General features: G+C 42.9%; 1 protein-coding gene across 4 annotated transcripts in view; it reads left to right on the top strand.

Moving 5' to 3' along the window:
- Nucleotides 1-7,685, top strand: part of LOC143283696 (uncharacterized) — a 48,153-nt gene extending 40,468 nt beyond the window's left edge. For all 4 annotated transcript variants that reach the window (XM_076589934.1, XM_076589933.1, XM_076589932.1 and 1 more), the window contains exons 8-9: nt 265-415; nt 1,600-7,685. In XM_076589934.1, coding sequence (XP_076446049.1) covers nt 265-415; nt 1,600-2,373 — 925 coding nt within the window. In that variant the 3' untranslated portion in view covers nt 2,374-7,685. The remainder of the gene's footprint in view (nt 1-264; nt 416-1,599) is intronic.
- The last annotated feature ends 5,716 nt before the right edge of the window (nt 7,686-13,401 follow it).

Genomic DNA, 13,401 nt, shown 5'->3' with positions numbered 1-13,401 from the left:
CACTATAATCAAATTCTAGCCCAAATACTGACTATCATATATGTAGAAAGTGATGACGACATTTTTCGCAAGGATAGATACCTGATATTTACTATGTCACATGAAAATAAAACGTAACTTGATTGTTCAACTTATTTTCAATTGTATGGTTTAATAGAAAATGATGTGGACATCTTGGTTAGGAATTTTTCGTACATACATTGTTTTTTGTTGTTGTTGTTGTTTGTTTTTTACAAAGATTTCGCTGGTTTATCTTATTTCCAGGCATATCTTTTACTGTGTGCCGAATGTGGATGAACTCCTTGTCGATAACAAAGATGACATTTTGCGTCACATCTCCTTCGTTGAAGGGCTCAGCGACACGTGGTACTTCATGTACGAATGTGTCACTATTGTTGCACGAATGAATATTCAGGTAAGTTGTCATCTTCTGTCAACAGTGATTCATCTCTCTCTTATGATCAGCATGTATGTATGGCTTTATCTGTTCATTCCTTATGTCATTTGTACAGGAGAATCCTAAAGTAATAACAACGATATACATATAATGATATAATGGCTCGCATCAGCTGACAACGAGACTATTGAATTATTATAATCATGCATCTCAAATGACACTTGAGCCCGAAATGAAAGTGCAGTTTACCCTTTGAGTAGAGTGTCTGGTGAGCGTAAATGTGTGTGTGTGTGTGTGTGTGTGTGTGTGTGTGTGTGTGTGTGTGGTGTGTGTGTGTGTGTGTGTGTGTGTGTGTGTGTGTGTGTGTGTGTGAATTCTGACTGAATGACACAGGAAACGAACATCAGCTGACAACGAGACTATTGAATTATTATAATCATGCATCTCAAATGACACTTGTGCCCGAAATGAAAGTGCAGTTTACCCTTTGAGTAGAGTGTCTGGTGAGTGTAAATGTGTGTGTGTGTGTGTGTGTGTGTGTGTGTGTGTGTGTGTGTGTGTGTGTGTGTGTGTGTGTGAATTCAGACTGAATGACACAGGAAACGAAAGTTTCAGTTTCAGTTTCACTTTCTCAAGGAGGTGTCACTGCGTTCGGACAAATCCATACACGCTACACCACATCTGTTGAGCAGATGCCTGACCAGCAGCATAACCCAACGCGCTTAGTCAGGCCTTGAGTGCATGCTTACATATTTGTGTACCTATGAAAGTGGATTTCATTTTACGTAATTTCGCCAGAGGACAACACTCTCGTTGCCATGGGTTCTTTTTCAGTGCGCCAAGTGCGTGCTGCACACGGGACCTCGGTTTATCGTCTCATCCGAAAGACTAGACGCTCAGTTTGATTTTCCAGTCAAACTTAGGAGAAAGGGCGAGAGCGGGATTCGAACCCACACCCTCACGGACTCTCTGTATTGGCAGCTGAGCGTCTTAACCATTCTGCCACCTTCCTCCTGAAAGAAACGAAAGAAGAATGCAAAGGCAGCTGTCAGTCGGTTGTACCCAGGGAGGCAGCTTGTTGGGAAAACGACTCCTTTAATTGTAAAGCGCGGTGAGCTTGGTCTCTGGCTGAAGATGGGTACTACATAAATATCAATATTAACAAACATGAATCATAACAAAAAGTGACCGTGTGATTTCAGGGCGTGCGGGGCTACCTACAGATAGGGGACGACACCCTGACAAACTCGTGGAAGTACCTGAAAGCTCCGCGAGACAACATGTGGATCCCACACGGCTTCAGCACCATGCGGGCCGACCAGCCGACCCACGACTGGAGGTGGTACTGGTGGCCAAAGTCTCGCGGACGCCCGGCCGTCCTGCAGGCCATGGCCGACCTGGAACAGATCAGTGGCCTCAGCTCGGACCAGCTCCTCAAGTTGGACCCCAACTACGGCAGACTCAAGAAACCAGTCAACTCGTTCTCCGACATGTACCAGGAGGCGAAGGCGTCGTTCCCGCCCATGCAGCCCATGCTGCCCGGGTCGGAGAGGTGGGAGCCGCCCACACAGGAGGAAGCGGTGAATTTCATGAAGAACTACTACAAGGCCAACCGACTGTCCGGCCGTGTCAAGCACAGGGCTTTGGACTTCTTCTACATTCCGCAGACGCTGATCGACGGATGGGTGAAGTTCACCCGGCATTTCCTGAGGCGCAACGTGCTGATTGAACTGGCGGTACCGGCTATTCACTACGGTCTGGTGCCCAAGTCTGAGGTGAAGTACGTGTCGGCCAGCAGTCTGTGGAAAGGCGACAGGAACGCCAGCTACAGCTTTTACGACGAGGTCATTTTCTTCCTCCACCCCTTTAAAATGAAAGCCCACATGGACAAGAAGGATTCACGTGATTTTTTCTGCAACGATTACATGAAGACTTTATTCTATGAGCTGGCGCGTTTAGTCAAAGTCAAAGCTTAATTGTTTTTGGGACTGTATACCATGCATGTGATGTGACACATGCATGTGTGTGTGTACACAGTGTGTGTGTTTATGTATGCGTGATTGAGAAAGATGCATGGGTGATTTTCGTGTGATAATAGATCCTTAATACCTTTAGTTGCTGGTTGTTGTTTTTTAAACGTATCAGAGACCAACATGTTGCATTTTGTCATTTCTTTGCGTCAGTACAGCTGTGGAGTAAGTTTGGAAATTGCTGACTACAGAAAAGACAAGAGGCAGCAAAACAAGTAACCTCACAGATCAACTGGCTGTCCCTGCGTGCGGAGAGGGAACATCCAGCCACGTTCAGTCCAGCATCACTGGTGTTGGCTCCAGAGACTCTCAGAGTGGCCCTGAGAAAAAGTCCCTTACCCTTCAAACCCAATATCCAAGGAGTCCTGGACTCATGTTTATACTGATGACTCTGCTGAGGAAGGTGTACGAAATCGTGGGGCAGGAATCTTCATCCAGTACCCAAGAAAAGATCTGCTTCCCTATCATCCTTTACTCCACCGACTACAAGGCTGAGGCAGAAGCCTTGAAAACAGCAGCAGCCCACATCGAGGTCAGTGCTCACGCTACACATAATGTAGCATTCCTGACTGATGCCAGGCCCTGTACACCCTGCGGGCCTTACAGTCCAACAAAAACACCGACCTGAACGACCTGTCCTCCACTCTTGCCTTCTTTTGCAGGAGCTGCAATATGCTGGGCAATGAGACTGCTGTTGCAATCACGAAGGAAGGCACCATACTAGAGTAGGTCCATGAGCTACTCTGAGGAAAAAAAACATCATCAAGGCCAAGCAACGGAAGTGGATGCAACAGCACCCACACCACAAAAGGACAGACCCCATACTACCTGCTGACTAGGCGGGAACAGGTGTTAGTGTTCAGACTCAGGACAGGCCACAACTGCCCAAACCACTATTTATACATTAAAGTCTACATTGGTCATTAAGCACAGTGCCCCTGTGAGACTGACAGCCGGACAACAGACCACCTGCTACGGTCTTGCCCCTCTCCCCTTCCCCGCCCCCATCAGGTGATCAGGAAGAGGTACTGGCCCGACCCAACTCCAGTGACCTGGAAGCTGTACGGCTGAGGGCCTGCTGCATACAGCTGCCTTCATCGTGGAGACTGGGGTGTCCATCTAACAAAACGAGAAAAGGAGATCAAATGGATTCCCGCATCACAAGTTTTCAGCTACCACAGAACCATTTCATGTGTCCCAAGGGTTAGGCACTGACAAGTCAATGCCCCTGAAGCAGACCATCATGTGATGCAGGTGTGACCAGGGAGACATGGAGCATGCAGTTTGACCTATTACTGATGATTGAACAAACATGTCAGAGTTCGATAATGATCTATTAACTTCTCCTTCGATGTGTAAAAAGTGGCCTACGCATGTACATGCCTCTCTGTCACACAAGTTGTACTGACTGCTTATCCCTAATGTTTGATCTCATCAGCTTTGTTGTTTGAACGTGTGGCAAGGAAATACCCTTGTCACTGTCATCAAAACTGTGATCTGTGATGGCATTTTAATCATTACCACGATCACCTCAACTAATGTTATTTTGCCAACCGATTCCATTCACATCTTGCAGATTATTCATTTTAAATACAGAGTTTCATATATTGGTTTTTATTTTTCTTCCTCGGTGCCCAGATTGAGTAATGGGGAAGCTGGCTTTGACCTCCCTGTTTTCATTTGTTAGTTTCCCCCCATATATTTTTTTTCCATATGCCACTTGTTTTTCTCATTTCCTAAGACATATAGTGAGAGACAAGAGCCATGATCTCTGTGCTTCCGAATGAACCAAAAACCGTTTTTGAAACTGAATGTACTCTGAACTGTTTTTGAATGTACTGCAAACAACTGCTGTAAAGTACCAGCTAAATGAGCAACAGGGTTTTTTAAACCTCAAAGTAACTACTGCAAAGTACCTTGTAAACGCCCAGTATTTTGTAAATACATGATTTGTTTCCAAAGCCGTTGTGTTCCCATTCCCAGCCCAGCCAGCGCTGTGTGGTCAGTTTCAGTTTCAGTAGCTCAAGGAGGCGTCACTGCGTTCGGACAAAACCATATACGCTACACCACATCTGCCAAGCAGATGCCTGACCAGCAGCGTAACCCAACGCGCTTAGTGTGGTCAGAGAACGGGAATGGCCTCCCACAAATGGTAAAGTACCCAGGAAATGCCCACTGCCAACTTTAGGGTGAACATTGTGCAGTGGGGGTGGGTGCTTACGAAATAGTTTGCAGTATGAGCATCCTTTCGCCACACTTCGCCTTGTACTTTTTCTTTTGTAAATTTGCAAACATTTTTGAGATTATACAGGCAAAACTGAAACAACAACTGACAGATTAACTTTTGCATGGGAGTCCCAGACCATGGGCGACAACAGTTATGGGACTGTTAATTGAACAAGAGAAGCAAGGCCTTCAAAACGAGTGTGATACCCATCACATCTAACAAATGATGCAGTCAGGACACTAAATCTCATCTTTGTGCAAGGACATTTTTAATCATGCACTGTTGTGACCTGGACTAACGATTCCCCCGTGGTAAACTTCAGCTTCAGCTAGTGAGCACTGAAACCCCACCCCCACCCCACCCCCTCTAGATAGATTTTACTCCCCCTCCTTGTAGCAGATACAGGGGTCGAGGAAGGTGTTGTTCCTGTCCATGAAACACGAGTTGCCTGGGTCAGAGAGGCAGGAGACACCCTCACCCACTGGATACAGTGAAATTCATGAAGAACTACTACAGGGACAACAGTCTGTCCGGCCGCTTGTAGCATACGGTTTTGAACGTCTACATTCCTCAGACACTGATCGACGGGTTGGTGAAGTTCACCTGGCATTTCTTGAGACACAGTGTGCTCAGTGAACTGGGGTTGGTGGGTAGGGGTAGGAGCTAAACATGACACGACAAAAAATGCATTAGCATACAGCCTGAAAGTTCTGAAAAAAAAAGTGTGTGGTGTAAAACACAGACAAAAGAAAGTGCATTGAGATACACTTGCAAGGTGAAGTTAGGTGTGGTTTTTTTATGGAGGAAAAATGTGTGTGTAAACACAGTGAGACAAAAACAGTTTGTGGTGTTGGCCAGTCTTCACAACTTGCCACCCTGTTTTTGGTATCAGGGTTTCAAGTCCTACTACACACAGCATGTATCCCCATAGTGGGCAGTCTTCCGCCCTGGGAGACTGAGGAGTTGTGCTCTGGGTGACGTTTCTGTCCAGCATCCGTAGTGACTGACAGGCCTATTCAGGAACGGCAGTCTCTCCTACACTTGCACAGATAAAGTCAATTTATAGTCTGTCCGCCAGACTGAGCCTTCCTTCTTTGTTATTTTGTCTCTTGACTGTCAGGCAAGTGTCTCTTCAAACTTGGAGAGGCTTTTCCTGCACTGTCTGCCTTCAGGATGATTGTTTTGGTGCTACAGCTTCCAACATGCCTGTTGATGCCTCGAGTCTTTAGGTCCTTTTGCAGACATTTTTTGTTGTGTAATTGGGGCCTGCCTGCAGTGTGCTTTCCCTGGGCCAACTCTCCATACAGGAGGTCCATGGGTGTTCAGCTGTCATCCATTCAACATGCCCGAGACAGCGCATGCATTTTTGCTTCAGGTGCACATGCTGGGGTTCCCCAGCCCTCTCAAGGACAGTGTATGGGGACTCATATTAAAAAGGGAGTTATGTTGTTCTTGCCATTCAGCTTTAATCTTTATCAAAAGGAATGTTAAATACTTGAAAAGGATTTTTTTTTAAATCAGGCATCTCAAATTTAAAATCACTACTAACTACTATTCTGTCTTGCTTGCTTGTATGACAGAACCTTAATAGTGGCCATGCAGCACATGCACTTTATGCCAAAGGGGTATATATATTCATGCTTGGAAAATTCCAGTTGTTATGGTCTGTCAGGATTTATGTGAACTCAAGTTACTTCAGTCAACATTTTCCAGATGTGCCCTTCCATTTTCCCAGACTTGTATTGTGGGACATCTGAGACTGAATGATTTGATGGATACACTTTATGTAGGTAACTGAGCCAAGAAATGACCAATCATGTACATACCTGATTTTCTTTTTAATTAAGAAAAATTCCAGTATTATTGTATTGTACATTCCAATGTTTGGCAATACTGTGTTGTCCTCTGGTGTTATGTCAAGAAAAAAATGCATTGCTGTCATCATCATAGTGTCATAGTGGCAATGATTAATTTTTGTCTCATGGAATAATTATTGGACATGTTGAATGTATTACTCATAGTCAGTGAATGAACAAGTAAATGAATGAATGAATGAACATCAGAACTGACAAACAAATATTTTCTTCTTTTTCATCAGTATAAATGGCATCCCCGCCTTTTGGAAATTCTGTGCTAGAAATGTCTTTTTTTTTTTTTTATTGTTCTCTTTGTTTCTGCCATTTTTCTTCCTTCACTGTAGTCTGCTTTTTCCGCCTTCCCAGTCCAACCCCCTTTCTTTTCTTCTCAGTGTTATTTGCCTTTATGGCTTTTTTGTGTGTATTTTATTTGACTTTGAAGTATTGATGTTCTTTTTTATGATTTTTTATTTATTTTTTTTTTAATCTGGAGATCATAGATTAAGCAAAAGAGCTGACGTCCTCAGGACAGCCTAGTCTTACTTGCCTAAAGGAGGTAAATAGTTTGGGTGATGTGTCATGAAATGTGTTGTGTGAATTTGTCTTGGTGATTAATTCTATCTGTTTGTTTGTTTTGTGTTGACGCGGTTGAGCATTTGCATGGTATGACAGATGACAGTTTTGTGTTGACACGGTTGAGCATTTACATGGTATGACAGATGAGTTTTGTGTTGACGCGGTTGAGCATTTGCATGGTGTGACAGTCCCGATATGGCCCTGTGCAGTTTTCTGGACTAGAAGCAACAATTCACAATCTACTCTCTCCATGTGACAAAATTTATCATTGTTGCTGTGACCTGATGATAATAATGCACATTTTTCTTGTGGTAATCAGCACTTTTAAAAAAAAAAATCAGCCTTGAACATCAAACAGTGGACGTGGTCTAACCATTAGACCTGTTCTAAATCCAAAGGTGTTTTCATTACCAAAAATGTTAATAGGAGGTTTTTTTAAAGACGGCATTCCTATGTATATATTTTACTTGTTTTTTGTATTGGTTTTCTGTTGATTTGTGCAGGTTTGTTTGAATGTTGGTTTTTTGTGGGTTTTTTTTATTTCTATATCAGTGTTTTTGGTATCTTTTGCTTTAATGAATGAGGCAATAAAATTAGAAGGGTAAGATGTTGTCTAATGTCAGATATGTGTATAACACTGAAGAATCTGCGTGTACTACTCATCACATGGTTTATAATGCAGTGTTCTAACTGTCTCCGCCACATTGCCCTGTGTTTGTTTGGCTGGGCAATGAACATCAAGATAAGAAAGAAAAAACATTTCTCAACAAATTTCAGTGATGAGTAACAAGAAAGAAAAAAAAATTCAACAAAACTGGGAAAGGAAAAACATTTCTTAACATATTTCACAACAATTAGCAACAGGAAAAGAAAAAAAGAAAAAAAAAGAGAAAAAAACATTTCTCAACAAATTTCACATTAGTGAACAGCGAGAAAAGAACTTTTCTCGACAAACTTTGCACTGATCTTCAGTTTAATTGAATTTCATCCTAAAATTGCAACAAACCTATGAAGAACAAAGTATGGTTTTATTTATTGAAAATATGTCAAACACCTAACTAAATAATGGAAACTTAACCAAGAACATGAACTGGTTAACAAAACTGTGAACATAATGAATTACCAAAAAAAGGCAAACTCAGAAACTGGATAATGTTCAATCTAGCTTAAAAAAAAAAAAAAAAAAAAAAAAGAAAGAAAGAAAAAAAAAGCAGCAGCAGCAAAATAACCATTAATTTCATTAACAAAAACAAAACTTTTTTTTTTTTTTTGCTGCCCCATCATCTACACCATTTCAGTGGCATTACTCCCACGCCGCTCATTTAGATTCCCCCATACATGGCCACACCCGGGTTCATCCGTCACAGTTCCACCGTCGGTAGTCCGCACGGAACCATTGATGTTAGGTCGCCAGGAGGCCACACACCAAAAGACTCTGCACTGCTGCTGAGTCACTTCGGTGGTGTTCAGTGGTGCCTGTTCCGATTCAACGTACTTAGGACACCACCTACTAAGCCCCCTACTAACGACAATAATGGCTTAGTCGCAGAGCCAGACTGAGTGAGTGTCCCTCCCAGAGGGAGACCGCCACCACGTCCCTCAAACAACAGCCCCCTATGAATCTGCCGACACTGAAGACATTGACAGGACTCACCCCAAGCACAGAAGTGGAGGGGTATTGAAACTGAGGTCACCATGAGAGCAGGGCATGAAAGGCCACAGACTTTGAGACTGTTGTTTATATTGATGATGAAGGACGACGGAGGATGACGATGACGTTGCTATGGAGGTCCATTCTGGTTTGGGACTGTGTGACAAGACTGTATTCTACGCTTCCTGTCATAATGATATCCAGACATTAACCAGGCCCGAGAGATACAGACACTTGCAGTGTTGGTCAGGTAATTAGAGCAACACACCCAAAGACGCATCCTTGAAGTGGAAGACACTCAACTGTGTGGTCCCAGTCTCCCCATTTAAGCCCACAGCACACTAACTCTGGGTAGGAGCCGGCCACGGGCCGAAAAACCCACCTACGCTGGGATTCGAACCCGCGTCCTCCCAGCTGTCAGTCCGCGACGCTAACCACTTCACCACAGTGGCTGGTAAGAAAAACAAAACTTAATGCAACAAAAAAACAACATTCTTACATTTCACCTCAAATACCTGATTAGTTTGCCTGCTCCAAACTACACAATGAATATAACTGTACACTCACACATTATGCATGATATATGACATTTCGTTTTCTTTGACAACACAACACTACTGAAACACATGCACACATGCATACACACACCATACACAGTGAGTCCTGAAGGATTCTATGTATATCAAAAGTTGAACACAATGCAAGAACTCCTCGGCCCCAAAATATTGTGGCTACAGAAACAAACAAACACAGAAAAACAACCTGTGACAGAAAAGCATGCATTATTTAAGAGAGAGTTCAATAAAAATCGACCATATTTGCATAAATGATCAACATGAGAAAAAAAAAAAAGTGATCTTAAGACACAATCACAATTTTTTTCTAGAAATATAAAACATATGCCCATTGCCTTTGAAGGCCATCGGGGAAGTCAGTTCTTATCCACTCTTTCCAACATTCCTCTATTAAGTCAGGTAACATTCACACATGGGCAGAGTGATGAAAACCAGAGTAAAGTGCCTTTCCCCAAGGATAAAACACCATGCCGGAATATGGCTTCAGACCCTGATCAGTGAAGAGCACTGGATAAGAAGTCCAATCCCTGACTGACTCACTGAAGAATGATACTGATGATAGGCTGATAATAAATAACCTGCCACAGCACCTCCATGAAAGAGGTGTCAGTTTCAGTTTTAGTCTCTCAAGGTGGCGTCACTGCATTCGGACTTCTTCTTCTGCGTTCACTCGTATGCACACGAGTGGGCTTTTACGTGTATAACCGTTTTTACCCCGCCATGTAGGTAACCATACTCCGTTTTCAGGGGTGTGCATGCTGGGTATGTTCTTGTTTCCATAACCCACCGAACGCTGACATGGATTACAGGATCTTTAACGTGCGTATTTGATCTTCTGTTTGCATATACACACGATGGGGGTTCAGGCACTAGCAGGTCTGCACATATGTTGACCTGGGAGATCGTAAAAATCTCCACCCTTTACCCACCAGGCGCTGTCACCGTGATTCGAACCCGGGACCCTCAGATTGACAGTCCAAAGCTTTAACCACTCGGCTATTGCGCCCGTCACTGCATTCGGACAACTCCATATACACTACACCGCATCTGTTAGTCAGATCCCTGACCAGCAGCATAACCAATGTGCTTACTCAGGCCTCGAGTACATGCTTATATAATAATAAAGGTGTTATATGTATATATATATATATTTATCTACCTATCAGTGGATTTCTTTTTACGGAATTTTGCCAGAGGACAATATTCTCATTGCCATGGGTTCTTTTTCAGTGCGCCAAGTGCATGCTGCACACAGGACCTCGGTTTATTGTCCAATCCGATTGACCAGATGATCAGTTTGATTTTCCAGTCAAACTTGGGAGGAAGGGCAAGAGTGGGATGGGATTCAAACCCGCATCCTCATGGACTCACTGTATTGGCAGCTGAGAATCTTAACCATTCTGCCACCTTCCTCCTAAAGAGGGAGAAGGTGAAAATGAAAGACGGATAAATGAAGAGTGCTGAGCCTCTCTGGAGGCCCTCCAAAAGGAGGCACAGGACCTGATGGCAATCAAAGGAACCCTTAACCACCTAATCAGGGGATGGACCCACCAGGTCTGTGTCCCTGGCAGACAACCACAGTCTTTCCACACACGCAAGAAACAAGAGGAAAAAACACAACACAACAACACATACATGTACGTGTATGATAGCCAGTCATGTCCAACTATGACCATCAGAACAGCAGTCAAGGCAACTGCTGTCCCAACTATCTGGGCCAGAATTTAGTGACAGTGGAGAGTGTCTCACCCAAGTTACATCCCCATTCACCCGGCTTAGAGGGCTTTAAGGCAGTCTGCGCTGGAATGGCCCCCAAAGGCCAACTAGTCCCCAAGGCTGCAGCACAAGAGCCAGAGCAATCTTGCCTGGAGAACTGCACAGTCTCCACACATGCAAGACAAAAAGACAAGGACAAAAAAAACAAACAAGAGAGGCAAGGCCTTCAAGACTCACTTGTGAAAAATTAAGTCCCCTAGCATTAATTACAGAGTAATTTCCCTTTTTTACTATCTGCACCAAAACGTTTGCAAAATAAATAAAAATTCCATGCTCAGCAAAAGAAGTTCCTGTTTGAATAAAAAATGATAATAATGACTCCTCTTGTTGTTGTGTCAGAATAAGAGGTCAAAATGCCAAGTTTAGAGAAAACTAAAAATATAAATATAACAGTAAATGCAGTTTGCATATAATTAGGCTTCTTTTTTTATTTTTTTTGTGCCCATCCCAGAGGTGCAATATTGTTTTAAACAAGATGACTGGAAAGAACTGAACGTTTCCTATTTTTATGCCAAATTTGGTGTCAACTGACAAAGTATTTGCAGAGAAAATGTCAATGTTAAAGTTTACCATGGACACACAGACACACGGACACACACACACACACACAGACAACCGAACACCGGGTTAAAACATAGACTCACTTTGTTTACACAAGTGAGTCAAAAAAAAAAGCAGCACAACGACCCAGAAGAACCACGCAATCTCTCCACACATACAAGAAACAGGAAAAACAACACCACAATGACCACCCAAGAGCAACACCAGACACTGGAGAACAACCCAGTCCCTCAACACATGTAAGAAACAGGAAAAAACACTGTGACCAAACACCAGACACTGGACAATTACACAGTCCCTCAACACATGTAGGGAAACGAATGATGAGCGCCCAGTGGCAGCCGTCAGTCGGCTCTATCCAGGTAGGCAGCCTGTGGTGCAAATGTCCCCGTGTATGTAAAGCGCTTAGAGCTTGGTCTCTGACCGAGGATAGGCGCTATATAAGTATCTACATCAATCAATCAATGTAAGAAACAGGAAAAAACACTGTGACCAAACACCAGAAACTGGAGAACAACCCAGTCCCTCAACACGTAAGAAACAGGAAAGAAAAACAACACTGTGACCCAACAACAGACACTGGAGAACAACAGTCTGTCAACACATGAAAGGAGCAGGAAAAACAACAACAACACAACAACAACAGAAACAAACTACAGTCTCCCCATACATGTAAGAAACAGGAAAACAACAGCAAAATAGAAACTGGAGAACCACCCAGCTTCTTCCCACATATATGAGAAGGAGAAAAAACATGACAGAAACCCAATATTTACAACACCATTAGAAACTGGACAACTGCACAGTCTCTCCATACATGCAAGAAACAAGGGAAAACAAAAATAAAGTAAAAAAAAAAAAAAACCAAAAAAGAATAACTGGACACCCATGCAGTCTCTCCACGCATGCAAGAAACAGGAAAAACCAACACATTGACACTACAAAAACAGAAGCTGGAGAACCACTTCATAAACACATGGGAAATCCTATTAAAAATCTGCATCGGCATTGATTTGAGATGAAAAAAATTCTTGAACCAAAAAACGTTGAATGAAAACAGATTTTGGAAGAAAAAAAACCACTCTCTCTCTAAAAAAAAAATTAAATTAAATAAAAAAGTTCTGAAATACACACTAGAAAAGCAGCAGTAAAGGTTTGCATACTGGTCATTGATACTTTCCTTACAAATGGCAGCAAGGACAGGGGCACATGAAAACCGCAATGTGGATAACCATCACACAAACGTCAGAAGATGAGCAGACGACAAGACCAAAATGGCTATGGAACTGCCTCTCTCTCTCTTTCTCACACGCACAACACACACACACACAAACATGACAATGCATGAACCACCTCCTACCCAGGAAAAACGAACAGTGTGTGACCAAATAAAATTCCTTACTTCTTGCAGACCTTTCCAAGACAGGACCGAAAATTTTCCATACCAAACTGAATCAAGAACTCGTTTGTGACACCACTGATGAAAGAGATCAGGGGACATCCCCATATCAGTGTTCAATTTTCCTTTTAATTTTTTCGGTTGCCTGGTTGCTGTTGTTTTTTTGGTTTTTTTAAAGCTCTTTGTTGAATGATACCAGTGAAGAGTTTTTATTAAAATTCAAAGACTCTCCAGAATGTAAAGGGACAAAGACTTTTCCAACCCCTGGAAATGGTTATCTAACTTTTCAAAGAGTTTTTCAGACTTCCACTGCACAAAATTCACACACACACACACACACACACACACACAAC

Source organism: Babylonia areolata, chromosome 7 (genome assembly GCF_041734735.1).
Source record: "Babylonia areolata isolate BAREFJ2019XMU chromosome 7, ASM4173473v1, whole genome shotgun sequence".
NCBI lineage: Eukaryota > Metazoa > Mollusca > Gastropoda > Neogastropoda > Buccinidae > Babylonia > Babylonia areolata.
This window is presented reverse-complemented; position numbering and strand designations above follow the sequence as displayed.